The sequence below is a fragment of the Hippocampus guttulatus genome, chromosome 14 (assembly GCF_054856545.1).
Source record: "Hippocampus guttulatus isolate MCC_2025c chromosome 14, RoL_Hgut_1.0, whole genome shotgun sequence".
Taxonomy (NCBI): domain Eukaryota; kingdom Metazoa; phylum Chordata; class Actinopteri; order Syngnathiformes; family Syngnathidae; genus Hippocampus; species Hippocampus guttulatus.
Window position 1 is genome coordinate 14,492,065 of NC_141274.1, and position 19,995 is coordinate 14,512,059.

Below are 19,995 nucleotides of genomic sequence, written 5' to 3' on the forward strand. Positions count from 1 at the left end.
TGACCAATGACAGAGTGGTCGAATTATACCCCCCAAAATAGAAATGTTTTTATTAGGTCTGTGGCATTTTTAATACTCTAATTTCAGATATCTAAATACTTTTTCTACCTTATTAGGGACCATTCAACTAGCTAAAACAACCTTTTAACTGGTTTTGCTAATTATATCATTTGTTTGGTTTATCTCAACGGAAAGAGCATATTCTGTCAGGGACATAAAGTTTAAGTGCCTCGCATCCGAGCCACACGACTCGTATTCCGTAAACAAGTGCAGTGCAGCTCATCCTCTGACTCGCGGACGTCATCGCTAGCAATATGCCTCTGGCAGTACATCAAACTTATTTTACAAAGCATCAAACTGTTGCTGTTGCACTTGTCTGCATCTTTTGTTCCCTAAAACCAGAAACTCTTCCCTTTGCACTTTCCTACGGTACTTTTCTGATGTGATACTGCCAGTCAAATTCTTTAAAACGAGCTATTTAACTGCATAGATACTTGATTGTTGGCCTAATTAACACCCACATAAAACCCCTAAAGATTTTAAACTGAACGTAAAATAAAAGAGGAAAATTGAGACGGACAAAAGATGGACAAGAACACACGCTCGGACATGCTCGTTATTCATGACAAGCGTCGGCCATGAAAACAGTGTGAGTAGCGGCGGTACCTCAGTCTTGGCTCCTTCAGTTGGGGCAGGTTCAGTGGTGAGCGCTCCTTCGCTGTAGTCATATAACTCACCATAATCATAGTTAGTGTACTGTAAAAGGGGAGGAAGAAAATGGACGGGGGAAGGGGTGCAGTCAATCAACGTCGTCATGTAAATACACCAGCACAATGTCATATTGTACAGCATTTACATGGCAAAAGAGAGCGAGGCTGAGCTATGCTCGCCATGCTATTTTAGAAATAACATGTTGAAATAAATCACATCCATAGAACAGTAAAAAAATACATATATGGATGAATAACAACGACTCTTGTTTGCTTCCAAACAAGTTATGATGCGGTCAAATGTGACGCGCGGCTACACGTAGGTCTGAACGTCAATGATCGCCAGAGGCGTTCATTAATGGGGCCTCATTAAAGTGAGCGTGCAGCCCTGACTCATGGGTGGGAAAAGGCAAATTTACAGGAGCAAATAGCAGCCACTAAATGACTTATAGCGCTAAATAAACGTCCGCCCTGAGCTCTAAAATAGCCCGCATGAATGCGGTGCAAAATAATCAGCTTCAGGCACATAATGTTGCTGTTTATTTACGGCCTCGAAGTCGAGCCACTCAGGACAAACCGCAAAGAAAATGGATACAAGTTGCTCTGATTAGCATAAATTGTGGGGATTGGTGGAAGCCGAAGCAACCAATTCAGAAAATGTTTACACTTCAAAGGTAGACTCGAAGACACGCCGAACAAAAAAAAAAAGCTAAGGGTTGCTGTCTCACTGCGTTAGTCACGTTCCCTTTTGGGGGAGATTGAGGGGAGCCGGAAATACAAATGTTTTTTGTTTTTTTTTACAGCAAAAAATATTTCAAATTCAACAAAGGTTGACATAAACTTCCAAGCACCTCATCAAGGTTACACAAAGCTGAAGTAAAACGAGCTCAACTCATTGTTGCTGTCTAGAACTTGCGATTGTCTGTCAGATTACGTCTTGTAATGGATTTACAGTAAAGTATTTCATATTCAACATACGCTTTTACAAATGTCAAAGGTGGAATCAAAAGGTATGCTTAGCATCCATCCATCCATTTTCCGAACCGCTTGATCCTCACTAGGGTCGCGGGGGGTGCTGGAGCCTATCCCAGCCGTCTCCGGGCAGTAGGCGGGGGACACCCTGAATCAGTTGCCAGCCAATCGCAGGGCACACAGAGACGAACAACCATCCACGCCCACACTCACACCTAGGGACAATTTAGAGCATCCAATCAGCCTGCCATGCATGTTTTTGGAATGTGGGAGGAAACCGGAGCACCCGGAGAAAACCCACGCAGGCCCGGGGAGAACATGCAAACTCCACACAGGGAGGCCGGAGCTGGAATCGAACCCGGTACCTCTGCACTGTGAAGCCGATGTGCTAACCACTGGACTACCGGGCCGCCTGGTATGCTTAGCATATAGTTCAAATTCAACTAGTGACAAACCAGTGATTTCGAAAAAGACGACAAACTAATGGCGCTGCACTATCCTGAAAGGATGCAATGTATTGATATTGTACTTTATGAACAAGAAAAAAAAAAACTTGATATGGAGCCAAACTTGTACTGTCACACTGTTTTAGGAAAAAACAACTATTGATGTTACGCTTTCCTAAAACGAAAGCACACTACTGCTGCAGTATTTTCCTAAAAAGAAGACAAATGACTGCTATCTCACTTTGCTAAGCAGAAGGCAAACAATTAAGGTTGCATTCTCCTAAAAAACAACAATAACAACAACAAAATAGATTGATTTACTTTTTTAAAAAGAAGAAAGGCAAAGAATATACTGACGGATCCGATGAAATAGTTTTTGTGTGTTTGTTTGAGAATCGTTCATTTGGAGAACTAATGGCATACCTTTCAGTTATACCATTTCCTCCCAGCGTACATTTATTGACAGTTTAACAATTGTGAGGAGGTCCATTAAGCCCCCATTCCAGGATATGCTTGACAGGGATTAATATTAGTCCCCTGGACAACTGTTGAGTTATCACTCTTTCGCAATGTTGGCTCAACATCCGTCCAGAGGTCACACTTGGACCGGAGGCCCGGTCAGACAAGCGAGACAGTCAGACAGGAGGGTTGAGGAGTTGTGGGGGTGTGGCTTTACGACGGTGAAGTGCTTAGCTGGGAGCTTCACCGCAAGGCCCGGATGATTTTGGAATTGCATGCGCACTCGTGCGCACATTGGGACACGCACTACTCCCGTATCACTCCCGCTTCCTCTTTCCTTTCATCCTGGGCCGCACACATGTGGCTGACAACTGCACGGTGACGGCAGGGTCAAGGCGGTTGCTCCGTGGTGGAGGTTTCATTACACATTCACACTACGTAAATCTAGTTAAAGGTCTTTGATGAGGGGCACTGTGTGGAACATTGTAACCTTGATGGTGAAAAAAACTATTGATGATGCACTTTCATCAAAAGAAAAGGATCGATGTTGTTCTTTCCTGAAGGGATTGCAAATAATTGATTTTGCAGTTTCTTAAAAGGTCTCCCTTCACCATACAGAGTAAAACTGTCTAAAAATCGATAATGACGGGCACTGTACGAAACATCCACACGGTCTATTGTCAATAACAATGAATTGATAAGGAACTTTCCTAATTGATACTGTACTTTCTTAAAGAGGAGACAACTGATAGTGATTGCACTTTCCTAAAAAGAAAAGAAAGTGTTTGTGTTGCGCTGTCCTCACAAGAAAAATATACTGTATGTTGCACTTTCTTAAAAGGAAACCAAACTATGGATATTGCACTTCCCTGACAAGAAAAGGTCTCCATCAGCATCCATAGTGAGTTTAAAAAGCTATGATGAAAGGAATTGTGCAGAACATTCCGGCTATAACGTCGACAGCGAATAAAGCATCTCCCCCCCCCCTCCCTCCTCCTCCCTCTGTCTCTCCGCTTGACAGCCTCCACCAGAGTTAACTTGATGATGATGAAGCAACATTTTCCAGCCACTTCTTCCACACTTGAACCCGGCATTAAGAAAAAAGAAAAAGAAAAAAAAACGTTTCCAGGTATTGGGAGTCTTGCTGCAATGGGATGAAAAGGAAAAAAGTTTGGATTTTGGGTAGCAAAGCCTGCTGTACTCGTTAGTGATATAAATCACGGGGCCACTGCAAAAACGGGGCTCGGGTTGACCTCTGCGGCAAGGAAAAAAAAAGGGGGGAAATTTTCCAACATGAGCTCATCGGTTAGTTGACGGAAAATATCAGCTGACGGTAGTGACTCATATTGGAGAAGTAACACGCACAAAAAAATGAACAAATTTTTTGATAGGCAAGGAATCCTATTTTGGTCACTTTGGATGCCCCACGCTTCATTTTAAGGCAGAATAGAAAGTGCAGATGTCTAAAAATAATCTAGAAAAATACGCTTGTTTAATTTAGTAATTTTAAAATTATTTTTGTGTAGGTTTGAACAGCCGCAAACAAACCTGAGCCAAAATGGACACCACACACATTGCTCCAAGCCAATAAATAAATTGAGAACAATTTTCAGAATATTTTTGCATAATTATAAAGGGGAAAAAACTATAGTTGGTAACATAAACCAGAGACAAAAGATTGTAGGCAATAATAAAAAAGTTAGTCTTACGCGTAATGAAAGAATCTTTTATTGCACTCTTGAATGAATGTTATGATTAGTATATATATATATATATTTTTTTAAAGATGTACAGATAATATTTGCCAAATTTTATAGGTGAATTATGTCAAACTTTCCATGCATTCCCTTTTCGACTAACCTCTTCCTCAGGTTCCTGGGCTTGGGGGGTGTCCCTGTGGTTGGGGGTTTCACAGTCGGGACTGTAATGTTCACAGTAGTCATAGGCGGCCCGGGGGTCTGCCACGATCAGCAGCTGCTGGATGTCACCCTAGACCATGACAAAGACAAACAACATCAGTTTCAAAAAAAAGAAGCCATTTTTAGACACAAATGGAGTGTTTCCGTGCAAGCCGTTTGCGCCTTCTTCTTGAGTAACGCAGCCCGGCCGTCATAAAAGGTGACAGTAAAAACACAACAAGCAGGATCTGGTCGAGCCCGATAGGCCGTAATCCTCCTGATATAAAAAGGTCGTGAATCAAGGCTCGAGGCAAATCTGCAACCTATTGTAGCATCTGCCGCAAGAGAAGCCGCCAGTCCCCGTGCACGGCAGATAAATAACCAAGGTCTGTAGTTATCTTACGGACGTCTGGTTTTCATGAGCTTTTGGAAAAGGAAATTACATCTGCACCGCTAACCCTTGCCGACAGCCAACATGCCTCCCTCTAAGGAAAGTTGAAGAATGTGATCGTTTCTAGTCAATCAGCAAATTGGAATAGTTGAAATCAATCGCGATAACACTGCAACATTGTTTGAAAAGATTTATTTTTGATTTTTTTTTCATATCATATAACCTCAACCTGAGCCAACATGCCTGACTAGGAATGTTGTGGAAGCCTCCGACTTCTATCTAGCCAATCAGCAAAGGAATAAATAAATAAATAAATACAAATAAAGATTTCTAAAGTCACAAATTTCTTGAAATAAATTCCAAAGAGATTTGCGTACACATTTGGAAGGCAGCATTTGGCAACTAAAGCCTGCAAGACGGCAGCTCAGTCATCATGGATGAACTCCGCAGGTGTGCTTTTACTTGAGCATGGATGGCGAAGCAGTGTTATGACGACCGTCCAATAAACTCGAAAAGCGCTCCACTTATTTCTGCCCTCTTTTTGCTCAGTGCAATATGCTTCCATGTCATCAAAGTGAAGGGCAAGTTCAAAACATATTGCCGTAAAAGTTGCTCTATTCACAGCGGTTTACTTGTTTTTTTACACTTGTGCGACAGACAAGTTGCGACGCATTCTTTCGTACGTCGAGACAGCGTTGTCACGAAGGACGCGAAGAAGCAACAACAAGCCGAGCAACATGGTGATTTATTTGTCTGTTTGTCTTGCCTTTGTTAGTATTAGTGCGCATGAACTTGTTGATATCCGCTCCACATCCTCCATTCTCCGTTTATTAATTCTGCGCTGTGGGATGTTTATGTTAAAATGTCGGCACTACGGAGACGCTCACGAGATTCAACGGAGAAGGACATGTCACAACATCCCCTTCCTGCTAAGCTAGACTCAACACAACCTACCAGTCAAACTAAGTTACAATGAAGCGTTTCAGCCAAAATGAACTTGATGCATTCATACGAAGATGAACATGACACATTTGGCTGTGGGATCGATTTCAACTATTTTCGCCGACTTGCAAAGCAACGCTGAACACGTTCCGCCTTCAACTCAAATGAAAATGAGCCACTTTAGCAACTTGCAAAATAAATTAATGGATAAATCTTTGATTTGGATTGTTCTGGACGGCAGCACAAAACCACCGCGTCTCATTACATGACAACCAAACAAAGCGGAAACGGTCTTTCACTTGTGTTTCCACCTCCAAGGCACTCAAAGCGCTTCTCGCTGATTTCTCACCGGCCTACTGATGACGCAGCATTAGGATCAACTGGGGCTTCCGTATCTTGCTCAACAACACTTTGCCATGGTCACAATGGCTGTGGATTTGAACCCACAACTTCTGAGTTAGCAGGCTAACCACTCTAACACTGAGCTATGTCACCCCAATGACACGCACAAACCTAAATTCAGCATTTCCAACTACATGCAAAACTGAACGAACTCTTCGACGACACGAGGGGCCATCAACCTTTTTGGAAATTACTTCCTGGGTACCGATTAGTACAAAAGGTTATGGAAATGACAATGTCCCATCACTGGTGAGCTTTTGTTAAAACAGGCCTATGGGCTACTCACGAGGTCCTTGGGGGCTACCGGATGCCTGCGGTGACCCCTGGCCTACACTCTGACACATTCAGCCTTCAAGTTAACTTCAAATCAACCATTTTAGCCTAACTGTTGAACTAAATGCAACAAACTGAGATGAGATGAGTGCCATTTCAAGATGAAGCGTTTTATTGTTTTTATGTCTCAATAACAACATTTCATTTAATTTTACACTTGTAAGAATGGAAAAATGATACTTGTGTATGGTGATAGCTGTACTCTGGCACAAACTAAAGGAAAAGTATTGCAACATCAACAGGGGCAGACTGTCTCTCTACTCTCTCTCTCTCTCACCCTGATGACATCACTCTGGACTGCCCTTGACACCAATCATAGCCCACATGTGCGTGTGTCCAGGTCAGGACGTGACACACCATCCAGCTGCTTATTCCTCCTCCGTATGAGCAACTCTCTTGCTTTATTTCTTATTGTCTTATTGCACTGACACAGGCGGAGCTGTGGAAGTGGAACAACACACGCAAATGGAATTTGGAAAAAAAAATGCACAAGGACAACAATTAGCCGAGGGAAGAGTGCCTAACACTCTCCAGATTCTACAGACTTTTAGTAGCAGCGGGCGAAGGCTGAAGACGTCGAGTGAGATGAGCAATGGTGCTTTGATGCGAAAAGGGCGGGTGGGATCGCATCACAGTAGGTACAATGGAATGTAATCATAGTGCTAAACTCGACTTGAGTTGTAGCTAATGGTTCGTTGAGATTCAAGCTAAGCCAAGTTCAGCACTTCTTGCTTTTATGCTACGGTAAACTCAGCACCTGCTGCAATCATGCTGTCCTCTCAACACAACACTTCTTGTCTTCATATGAAACTCAATTCTTTTAACTTTCATGCTAAACTAAACGCTTTTGGCCTTCACAATTAGCTAAATTGAAGCTAAATTGAACCGTTTTTTTTTTTATTGTGGGCTAAACAATACATTTCCTTCATTCATACGAAATTCAATTTCGTGAAGCCTTTGTGCTAATCTCATCCCAAAGTCGGTACAATTAGCGGAGCTCACACACAATTAATTGGAACAGCACCATCTGTATTAAACATAAAAAAATGGGAGCACAGAAGCGGTAGAATTGATAAACCTGCTGGGCGAGGATATGTGTCTACCAGCTGTGGAATGTGAGCACATGCTGAACATTACTCCAGCTTCTTGCACTTGCAAGACTCCTGCATCTGCCACCCAGCAGTAGGCTAAAGTAGGAGGCCATTGTCTTTTTATTGAATACCAAAGAACCAATCAAAGGATGACGTAGGACATGTTACACCCTGCGGCAAGACGAATAAAAATTCTGATCTGACAGACTTTCGTCGTGAAGCATCCAAGACGGCAGATGACCAATCATTGAGTATATCACACTAAGCGGGCTACGATGCATCAAGACATCACATCTGCGACACGTCTGTCAGCTCAAAATTGGGCTACATTTGTGGAGTCTGACATCGGCATTGGTCAGGCTGAGTTTTACTTTCGGATAAAGATGAAAGACAAAAGAATCACGACAATCAGAATTCGAAGGTGAACGTATTTTGTGTCTGTGAACGCTTTTTAAAGCATGAAAAGCTTAATATGACTTGTACTGTGTTTAACTGTACAGCCGCTAACTTCTCTTCACACTTAAATTACAATTGGAAATGTTTTTCGAACCATTTCAAACCAAGGCCTGTACTTGTAGGTTGTTTTACATTGCCGAATTATTTAAAGCTCAAAGGACGAATTCACTTTTCATTATTTCCCGTGGCTGGGTCTGTATTTTCTGAGCATGAACATATGCAACTTTTCAGTACAGCCGGTTACGTTCCAAAGGTGTCAAAGGCGGATGACTGAAGTACAATCACAACAAAAACTGAAGTCAAAATACATACGGCTCGTATTATGTGAACATATGCTACAATAATGAAAATACAACAACACCGGATGTTAGTAATCGGCCATTAAGCAGGAAGCAATTATAACACAGGCTAACATGTGTTTCAATGTCTTTATAGCGTCTGATGAAAAACACCTCAACGTCTGCTTAACTTAGCTGGAAGGCCAAATGAGTTGCAGGTAGCATAGCAGAAAGGATAAAATAGTTTATTTACTTTTTCTAGCTTTGAGTGAATGCTAAAAATTGTAGTTCAAAATGAAGACATAAAATGTTGAATTTAGCTTAGCATGAAGGTTAAAATGTGTTGAATTTGGTTGGCTTGAGGACTATAAGAGTTGAATGTAGTATGAATTTAGCACGGCTGAGAGTTTTGGACTTAATTTAGCATGAGGTGATTTAAGAAAAAAATAATCTCAAGCATGTTATAAATAGTGAAGAGTTGGAGAAAGTGTTGTTGTTAACTCGTCTCCCCTCAACTCATAACCACCTTAATTACAATCTTCAGTGTGGCTTCCAGTCTGGCGTTCTTTCCCTCATGAAACTAATTCACAACCACGGCTTTTTATGGCCCCATGTAACCATGCCGTATTTCCTTATCAACACTGTCAGGACATTTAACCACGGCTGCCTCACTTTAGCCACAAATTAAAGCGTCAAAGTCACATTTTCCATTCAGGTCACAACCTGCTTGACTTTGCTACATTTGACTGAGTACAGAGTAGGCGAAAAGAAACAAATATAGTTTAGCGTGAATTTAACTTCCTTTGAAATATGAAAGAGTTGAACTTGGTGTAAATGCTCTAGAAAATGAGTTTAACCAAGCATTACGGCTCAAAGTGCTAAATTCAGATTTACCAGGAAAGCTAAAACAGTTGGAATTAGCTTGAAAGTTGAAAATGCTGAGATGAGTTAAGCACAAAAGCATGAAGGCTGAAATATATTCAGCGCATCTTACTGTAAAAGCTAAATGTGTTCAGTTTATTTTAGCGTTAAATTTAAAAGACTTGGGTATATATTACCTAGATTAGTAAAAGATCAGCATTTAGCTTAGCATGAATTCAACAAGATCTGCATTTATGTTTGCACAAAGGCTAAAAAAATTAAAATCTGTGTTTAGCTTAGTACGGAAGCTAAATTTAACAACTTTCGCTTAACCTAAAGGCTAAAGGAGTTGGATTTAGCTGAGCACGAAGGCCGAACATGTCGACTGGAGTTTACCGTGAAGGCTATAATAGCTTGGTTTAGATTAACGTGAAATCTGAAAGAGTTGACTTGAGTGTTGAGCTAGTAAGTGTAGTCTCTTTCTTAGCGTTAAGGTTAAGAGTTGGGTATGGGTAGCATGAAGGCTAAACATATATTGAGTTGAACTCATGAGTTGAGTTTTGAATGCAGGTGGGTCAGGAAGATGCATTCGTACGAGTCCGGCAACATTCCATCAAGTCTCATGTTTGGCGTAGAATGTTAGAAGTGTTGACTTTAAATTAGCATGACATGTTTAGTTATGGATAGTGTTGAGTTTAGCTTGGCAGGAGTAGCATGAAGGCTGCTAGTGTTGAGCTTAGCTTAGCACAAAAGCATACATGGAAAAACAGTAACTTGGCCAAAAACATCTTTCCTCGACCAGCTTTACAATCAAATCAATCTCGTTGCCTTGACGCATTAAGCACCTCTAAAATGTTCCACCGCAAGAACGGAGAAAACAAGGGGTTCAAACAGGGATTCCAAAATGGCAAGTGGCTAACCTCGAAGACTTGCTCGTCCAGGATCCTGGTGCCGAAGACTGTGATGCCTTCCGTGTTAATGGCTGCCCCCTCTCCCCTGGCTAGCGTCTTCTTCACCTTTCTCTTACAGTCCACAATCATGGTGACGCTCTTCTTCTCCACACTGATGGCCACACGATGCCACCTAATGACCAACACACAGGCAATTATTCACATGCCAACTCTGGAAATGACTGAAATCCCCTGAAACGGGAGCTTCAATCCTAATATGCTGATGGAGAAGACCGTGTGAAGAAAGCGGTCACTGATCACTCACTTGCCGTCGGCCAGGTTGATAGAGCGGAACAGGGGGTATTCCTCAGGGGCCGGTTTTCCGTGCTGGTCCTCGTACAGGAAGATGGGCGAGCGGCCCACCTCCACGCCCAGCTGCTGGATGCCCTGCTGGTTGTACATGGACAGCAGGAAGGACTGTAGGCCTGATTTGGGCTTGACAGTGAACATGATGGAGAAGTCTTCTGGGAAAACTCCACCTGGAAAAGGGCACCCAGTGACATTTCATTAGATGACACAACATTAAATACAACAGCTACCTTGCGAGGTTGGCCAGCTCAATATAATTGCATTATTATGATAATAAGTAACACGATTTTTGATTAGCATGAATGCAGGACAGAAAGTGTCAATTTTAATTTTGGATGAGGGCAGGACGTGTCAACTTTAGTTGAGGATGAGGGGAAAAAAGCATTGACTCTCTCTGGATTTAGCTTTGTGTGAAGGCTAAAATAGTTGATGTTAGCTTAGCATTAGAGAGTGACAAGCTGAGGTTTTTCACTCCCATCCCATCCCATTCCCGCAGAAAAAAAAATCCTGTCCCAGTCGCGGACCGTGGTTTAAAAAAAAAATTATAATAATCATCCTGTGACTCACAGAATTCCCGAAAAAAATTTGAAGGCTAAAAGTGTCAATTTTCACCTAGCAAGAAAGCTTAAATAGTGGTATGGAAGTATGAAATGCAGAGTTTATCTTAGCATGAAGCCGAAAATATCTAGATCGACTTTAGTGTGAAGGCTAAACCTGTGAAGTTATTCTTTAAGTGTAGGCTAAAAGATTTGAGTTTAGTATGAAAGTAGAAAAGCTTTGCATGGAGGCTAAACAAGTTGAGTTTAGCTGAAGTGAAGGCTCATTGTGTCGCATTTACTTCAGCATAAATGGTAAAAGAGTGCAAAAGACCTGTGTTTGACTTAGTATGAAGATTAAAATAAAGTAGATGAGCTTAGTGTGAAGGCTGCATGTGACAAGTCAGCTCAGTGTGAAGGACGAGAACTCTTGCCTTCGCCATGTGTCTTTCTCTTTCCACATTAAACCAAAGCATCCAGACGGCCTCAGCGAGACAAAGTGTTCATTACGTCCACCGCAATGACTTTCGAAGGATTCTTTTATTCCTTTCTGATTTAGTGAGGTGCCCTCACTTCACGCAGACAACGACTCACACGGTCCACGCTCTACAGGCTACCCACCCTTGACCCATGATGCGTCATGGCAGCCTGTGTCTAATAAAAAAAAAGGGGAAAAAAAGTGCCAGACAGTCTTTGACTGTCTGCCGACTGCAGCAAAGTGGAGGCTGGCAGCAATTAAATTTGAGAAGGGGGCACACTGTATTGACGCTGGCAGTTTACATTGTACTTAACTAAGTAGTGCTTCGCCACTTTCGCACACATGATTGGGTAACACAAAGCGGGTGTTGCTCTTTGTTTGTGTGATGATTAAACAGTGGAAGATGTTGATTTAGAGCTTCTGGGAAAGCTTTTTCCTATCAGGGGCCATTTTGTGTTCTCAACAGAAATACAACTGAACACATGTTCCCTCGTTTTTCCTTTTTCATGGCTAATCCAAAAAAGGACAATTTTATTATGACCCCTTGTTCTAAGCATTTTAGTTGACTTGCCTTATCCTTCAATATTTCTACATTTGGCACAATGGTGGAAAGGTTTGGGCTACTTTTTTTGAGCATATTTTCACCAACGATTACTATACAGTATTTTCCCGTTTATAAGACACTACCCCACCCCCCATTCTTTGAACTCTGCGGCTTTTAATGTGAATCGGTTTATTTATGAATTTTTACTGACGAGCCTCAAGCCACCAATATACTGTATTTCCCCATAGTCTCTTTTTATAACCCTTTCAGGGACAGCGGTTACTCCAGCGGACACCTTATCAGGGTGCATGAAATCTCAAATGAAAAAACAAAAACAATGAACCGCCACATCTTTCAATTTCTCTGCATCCGGCACCTGATGGAAAACCTTTGGACATGTCTGAAATTGGAATTTTTATAACCAAATGCTGCAAGAATAGAGTGATCCACCACGTTCCTCAATATTTACCCGACGCCTGATGGAAAAGGTTTGGACACCTCTTGTCGAGGTAAAGCCTGCGACATTGGAAATTGTTTGCGTCTTTAGGACATTAAAAAATGGAAGGGGATCTCCCCCTCATCATTTTTTTGACAATGTTTTGCATCTGCCCGCGATGGAAAATCTTTGGACAATGCAAGTGTTGGTTCCCAAGAAGATGACATTTACCTGGGAAGAGCTGCTTGGTCGGACTGCTGATCTGAGCGTTCTTGCTCACTCGGTAAGCAATATCGGGTTTGGAGCCTCGGCGCATTGTGCAGAAGCCGGGCGTTTTCTTGACGCCTTGCGGTGAGCTCTTGAAGTCCAAAGCCTTCAGGACGTCCACTGGCTCGGCTGTGATGGCAGAAGAGAAGAGAAGTTGCAATTTACTTCAGTTCAGTGAGAAAAACATAAACTGCGAAAACAAAGTTGTGTTTTTTTGAGAAAGCAGTTGTAATTTTACACAAAAGTATTTTTTTCTGGAAATATACATGTATTTTCTCAAGAAAATGCACAACAACTGAAAAGATAAGATCAATATTTCAGTTTTAGTTTTTTAACATAAAAAAGTTATATTTTGCTTTCTTTTTCTGTCATTCCTTCCATACATGATAACCAGAGAAACAAAACATTTGAATCGACTACACTTCATACACATCGTCAAAATTGTATATTTTCCTTTGAGAGAATGTCATATGATTTTCATGAGTTTTTAAGAAAAAAAATTTAAAAAATATATATATATACTGTATATAAAGATAAAGTTACATTTTTACCAAGATAAAAAGTCTTATTTCATGGAGAAAAAAAGTCACGTATTTTGCTCACGAAATGTGTTTTTAAAAAATTGATTTATATCATATTTTTAAGATGAGAAGGTACTTTGACAAGAAATCCAAAACCTCTTCAAATTCTGACATTCAAGACCTATCAAGCACCCCCTCATGAGCTAACTTAGAACAGACACACGCCCACAGATGGTGTTAAACCCTCATCTGAAAGAGAGGTGCCAAAAGGTCCCGTGAAAACATGGAATAATAGTACTCCAACGCCTTCATATTATTTCGAGAATATTTGCAGGTTTTTTAAGGCTCCCTTGTTGCTGCTTGGTTAACCATCCCAACTATTTAACGCTGGCCAACTGCCTCTTTTCTTGTGTCTGGCCCCCTCCCTCAATAATACACACTGCATTCCTAAAGCAAATCCCCGTTTTGTGTCCATTTCCTGTCACGTGATTACTTATCGCAGCGATGAGAAGAGGGGAAATGAGGCCGACTGATTGCGCTTGTGCCCTGGAAGTCTTGTTTGAGGTCACTTTGCATAACAAACCAAAAAATGTTTGAACGTGCAATTTGGCCCTTTTGTTCTACTGCATGCTTGGACTGCTTTGATCATGTCTGACGAATGTCAGAAAAAGTGCAACATGAAACTATGTGAGAAAATGACAAAACAACAACATTGGCCCACAGCAGTTTTCTCATTGTTTTCTCCTCGGTTATTATCCGCAAACTAGCTCGTAGCCTATAAGCCAGGGGTAGCCCACGGACTGGTTGTATGAAGTTCTTAACAATGAGTAGTTTGCAATTGCAGCTTGCGACATATCTTTCTATTATTATTATTCTCCTTCTGTTTGTTTCATCTGCAATTTAATTTAGCAAGTCGCCTGCGAGCTAGCATACTAGCAAACTTACAAAAAATACTTTTCCTGGCGCAATTTATTTTTCTGTTGGTGCCACATGAGACATGATGACACTGTTCCTCCCTGCTATTGCTAACGGTATGAACCAGGAAGTAGCCTGCTCGGTATCATACAAATATGTTTGGGTTGGGGGTGAAACGGTGCATTTTCTCTTCACAGCAGTGCCACCCTCTCAAACCCCACCATCCCCGCTTCAGAATGATCATAGTACACTCCTGCTCACTGACTCGAGCTAACAGTACTTCCCAAATACAATTTGCGCTATTTGGCGGGGAGGAGCAGTAATATTGGAACTCAAGTGGCGAAATGAGACAGCAAATTCAGCAAACAAATGGATCATGGCACGTGAAGCAAGGGAAGTGCTGATTGTGCGGTTCCTGTATGGGTGGCTGCCTGCTTGGTTGGGATGGCTGCGGGGAGGTGCCGAGTGGTGGTGGGGCTTCTGCTGGAGCTTGAAGTCCACATGCTGAAGCCATTATGGGCCTGGCACCACTCCCTGTGCACCACTCACCCCCCTTTAGTAAAACATACTCAAGACTAAACTCAGATGGCCCCCAACTTTCTCTCCTACTTCTCCTTCTTTGAGCAAACTTTGCGAGGCATAGGTCCTTGTTTAAAAAGTGGTTATCAACTTGTTTATTAATGCTTTATGAAGTGGTAACACACTCGTTTTTAATGACTTAACAAGTAGTCAAACACGTATATTAATGATTCACAACGTGGTTATTAACCAGTTTAGGAATGCTTTACAAAGTGGTCAGTGGCTTGTTCATCTTGACTTTGATTTATTTCTGTGTTATTAATTGCTTTTTATTGATGATTTATAAAGTTGTATTCAGCAAGTTTATTACGATTAAAATTAATCATCAATACTTGAAAAAGGGTTATTAACAAAATTGTTCATACCTTATCATGAGTTTTTGTAATGGTTGAAAGTGTTATCATCTAGTTTCTTAATGCTTTATGAAGTGATTAGTTTATTACTGTTTGATGAATTGGTTCTGAACTAGTTTTCAAATGATTTAAAAAGTGCTTATTAACTACTTGAATGATTCACCCTGTGATTGGCTGGGAACCGGTTCAGGGCGCACCCCGCCTCCTGCCCCAAAAAAACTGGTGGGATAGACTCCAGCGGTTCTGAGAATGGATGGATTATTGATTCACAATGTCGTTATTAAGTACTTCGGTTATAAAGCATTTTGTAGCTGTCAATACTTTTTTAAAATCGTTATTTACCTTAATAATGCTTAACTGGTTTGTTAATGATTCATGAAGTGTAAACTAGTCAATTAATAAAGCACTTTTTAACTTCTTGTCTAATGCCGTATACAGAGCTTCGTAACCAGTTTGCGGCCAAACTCTGAACATTAAGTGGCTGTGAACTACTTTGCTACTACTCTATACAGAAGAAACAAAAGGCTTTACTGGATTGACGTATGTGTGACAGTAGCTTGCATGTACCTGATTGTGAGTCATCACCTAATACTGAAAATAACTCTTTATAAGACAATTGATATTGATGTTATAAACACTTTATAAACAATGAGGCATTTATAACACATGTCATTAGGGGTGTTTAGGCTACCGCCACATTTATTATGTTTTACTGATCTAGTTACAAAACACTAAATAATTCACTTATAAACCCCTTCAGGGACTGTTTTTCCATTTTCTTTATGCATGGAGATTTTTTTTCTGTCAATCAATCAAGGGTGGAGGGGGATATAAATGTCACATCAATAGTGTGATCAAAAGGGACCATAATCATATGTTAAAAAAAAAAAGTCTCTGTTGAAAGACTGTGCCGAGCTACTGCTTCTTCTCTGAGAATTTGGGAATACCTTTTGTGCATTACTGCATACCTCGAGGCCTCATATATTCCAGATGTGGCCCATTGCTTAGGACACCCGCCCATCTAGCCGCCAGCTCCCCCACCCCCTCCATTCCCACTCTTCACTTTCCTCCATTCGCTTTTCTTCTTCCCACCGCACGGCACACTGTCCCGATCCAGCATTCCAGCCACCCGAGCTCCAACTCGAGAGATAATCAACTAATGACCGCGATTGCTTTAATGCAGTGTTTGCGAGCCATCAAGGCAGCTCATTTGTCAACGTGTGTCAGCAGCCGCATGTCTGCCGTGTTAACAAGCTCCACTGGGGGGGAAAAAGTGAGGGGAGAGAAAAAATAAATGTGATTACCTGCCTAAGGTGCGTGCAGAGACACGAAGCTAAAGGAAGAAAGATCTCGCTCAAATCATTTCAAGGGAACACGGCAGACATGGAGGGGAAAAATTCCATCCATGACTACTGGGTTTGATGTGGAATTGAGCTGTGATTACGACGGAATCTTCTCCCGGGGAGTTTTTTTTTCTCTCCCTTTGACAAGAGACTCTCTAACGAGGTCTGGCAGCAATGACAGCAATTAAAGCCCGCCCCCTCAGAGACCCTGCCAATTTTTGTGTGTGCACATCGTGCAATTATGGTGAGCTTGCATCTCAATCATGGTGGCACAGGAAAGCCTTACATGATTACACAATAAGATGCAAACTATTGTTGAGGAGGTTCACGTCAACTTCTGAATAGTATCATCGACCGCCTCATGTACAGTTTTGAAACATTTTGTTTTTTTACTACCTACAATGCTGCCGCTCACACTGACTTCTGTATCATACTGCATAGAAAGTATTTATTCATATGCCGTTTTCCATTGATGTAGGGTACATGACTATTGTGGCTCCACAATACTGCCGACTCTCCTTGCTGCTGTTCACTCATACATTTGCCACTCATAATTATATTTTTCAACAAATACGGGGGGGTTTTTTTGTTACATACAATGCTGCTGACTATTCCGACTGCTGTTCACATCTACATATTGACTGCACCATCTAGTCATGTGAATGAAGAGTTTCACTCATCCATAGAGCGTTATTTGGCTTCATACAACGCTGCTGACTATTCTTGTTGCTAGTCACATCCACTTCTGTATATGTGATAGCTATTTAACAGTTTGACATTCATATACTTACTGGCATTCATTAAGTGATTATTTCGCGATATGTCCATAGATTCTGGTAACGCGATGCTGCCGACTATTCTATATAAATGGCATCTATTTATTTGTCGCATGCAATGCGACTGACTAACCTTGCTGCGGTTCTTATTCACTGCTGGAAACAGAGTATCTAGTCATTGGTGTACCATTTGCCATTCATACAGAAAGGAACAATAAATGTAGTTTTTTGGGCGCATACAATGCTGCTGACTATCCTTGCTGCTTTCCACATTCACTTCCGGTTATCGTCGCTGTCCTGTGAAAAAAACATGCCCATTCAGGTAAAAATTGTAAAAAAAAAAAAAATTTGACGTGTTTTTCACAAGACAGCAACAATATATAAAACATCTATTCATGCACAGTTTGCGACTGTCATCTGGATATTTGACTTTTTATGTTCATGCACTTTCCAAATACACTGCTGCTGACTATTTTTGTTGCTGATGGGTTTGATTCTTGGTCGACTTAAATCAAAATTCCCCTATTGCAGGACCCATGAAGGCCAACCAAAGGCTTCTCCTCAGAAATGTCCATGTCTTTTGGCTTTGAAATGAGGCCAAAAGAACAAATATTTGAAAGCATGAATCTTACAAAGCCAGCAGACGCATGTGTGGCTTTTTTTTTTTAATTCCTGGCTAGAGCCTGCACAGTATGGATGTCTCTTTGGCTCTCCCACCACTATCCTTCAAAGCTCGACGTTAATGTGACCCACATATGTGCTTTTAAACCAGTCAAAATAGTCGAATTTCCCCCCCCCCCCCCCGCCCTCCCCCCCTTTTCCATCAACGCCCCACCATTTTTTTTTTGTTTTGTGTGTGTGTGTGTGTGTGTGCGTGTGTGTGTTTCGTGGGTGGCTTTTGGGGGATGGCTTGGATAATATTAGAGCGATGGAAAAGATATCCATGTCTCAGATTTCATCACTATAAAAAGATTTAAACACGTTATTTATTTATTTTTGGTAATAATGTTTGTTTATTTCCAGAGTAACGAGAAACGCGTTGATTGCCGTATTATTTCAAGTCTCTGTTTCTCATTATCCCGTGCGTAAAAGTCGTGCGTAACATAACACTGGAGTAACGGAGCTGCCCCGTAACACAAGTAGCAGTTTTATGACCGAGAGGAATGAGAATAAAGCAAGTGCACACAGCGAGCACGATGAGTGCGAGCAAAAGGACGCAAAATCAGTCCAAAATCCATCGCTCACCTTAGCGAACCACACCTAACAAATGAACAAATGCGGGATCATGGGGTGCGCGTGTGCTAGCTCGAACCCTCCAATCACTTGCAAGTCGAACGTGACGCGAGACGTCTCGTGAAAGGAGTTTACGGAAGGTTTAACTGTGCGTAAAAGGCACACAAGTTCAACTCAACAAAAGCTGCCAATGCAAGGTGCAAGAGCTCGCGGAACCAGCAATCAAGACGAGAAGTCATCCATAGATGTCATTTTATCAAATCTGACGCGAAAAAAAATCCTCTGATTAGGAAGGTTGGAAGGCCTAATTAGCATTTAAAAAAAGGCTTCTTACCTGCTCTGACAGCGGCAGTTTGTAGAATTATAACGACCACGACAGCGGCGAGCGTGGACCACCGCAGCCACCTTTTCGTCCTCCACCTGGCGGGCCGCCTTTGCGTCTCCATGGTGATCGCCCGCGCGGCTAGTGCACGAACTTTGGTGGGTAAATTGAGAAAGTTCAATTCAAATAAATCCCCCTGAAAAAGTGTGTGTGCTCGCACTATTACAGCTCCATGTGGGGGAGGAGTGACGATGACTGTGGCGGCCTGACGAGAAGCTTCAGACCGGCTTCCCCCTTTCTTCAAGTGCAGCAGCACACTGATGGTGGAGCGCTGTCATGAAAAAAAAACATGCAGTCGGCTCCTTGAGAAGGGTTGGACGAAGACCAATGAGGAGGATACTCACAGAGGAAAAGCATCCGTTCATCAAATCACCACTCTGGAAAGTTCTTTCCACGCCCCCTTACACCTCCCTTTGGTCCTCCCTTCACCTCCATCATCTTTAGCAGAGCATCAATGGCTTCAGGTGCAACTCCTCCCGAATCACATCAAGACCTTCCAAAAAGCGAAGGGAAAAAAAGTGGTGTTCAACTATTCTGTTTAAAAAAAAAATCGAATAAAACTTCAAAGAGTTGAAAGCATCATCACGTGAAACTGGCAAATCTCGGCATAATCGAGCTTGACTTCACAGAACAGTCAAGTGATCGAGGGAGAAAAAAGCTATAGAAGAGGAACGGGAACTGGTTGCGACATATTGGGTCATTGATGGCAAAAGTGTGATGATAACCATAGAAATGGAAAGATAAATGACTAAAACATAGGATAGTCAAAGATTAAGGGGTAGTGATATCCATAGAGATGGAAAAGGAAGCGACTGTGACCTGTGGGATCACTCGAGATAAAAAGTGTGATGATAACCATAGAGCAGGGAATGGAACTCTGTGTCATATGGCATCAATTGCTAAAAGGGCAACGATAGGTGATGACAGGAAATACAACTTTCTGCGATGTAAAGTATCATTGATGATGAAAAGTGTGATGATAACCATAGAACCGAACTAACTGCGACATTTGGCATAGTTGAAAATACAAACGTTTGATGATAACAATACAACCGGAAAAGAATAGTGATGTATTGGATCAATGATTTATGGAAAATATGATAACAACCTTGGAACAGGAAAGGGAACTCACTG

General features: G+C 41.7%; 1 protein-coding gene across 3 annotated transcripts in view; it reads right to left on the reverse strand.

The window, feature by feature from the left end:
- Positions 1 to 19,995, reverse strand: part of LOC147195275 (collagen alpha-1(XI) chain-like) — a 164,993-nt gene that overhangs the window by 33,297 nt on the left and 111,701 nt on the right. For 2 of the 3 annotated variants that reach the window (XM_086129704.1, XM_086129705.1), the window contains 7 exons: positions 19,206 to 19,354; positions 18,814 to 19,132; positions 12,724 to 12,888; positions 10,455 to 10,668; positions 10,160 to 10,322; positions 4,448 to 4,576; positions 667 to 756 (listed from right to left, as the gene is read on the reverse strand). In XM_086129704.1, coding sequence (XP_085985830.1) covers positions 667 to 756; positions 4,448 to 4,576; positions 10,160 to 10,322; positions 10,455 to 10,668; positions 12,724 to 12,888; positions 18,814 to 19,132; positions 19,206 to 19,226 — 1,101 coding nt within the window. In that variant the 5' untranslated portion in view covers positions 19,227 to 19,354. Of the gene's footprint in view, positions 1 to 666; positions 757 to 4,447; positions 4,577 to 10,159; positions 10,323 to 10,454; positions 10,669 to 12,723; positions 12,889 to 18,813; positions 19,355 to 19,995 lie in introns of those variants that run through there. The other variant, XM_086129706.1, reaches the window with a different exon arrangement.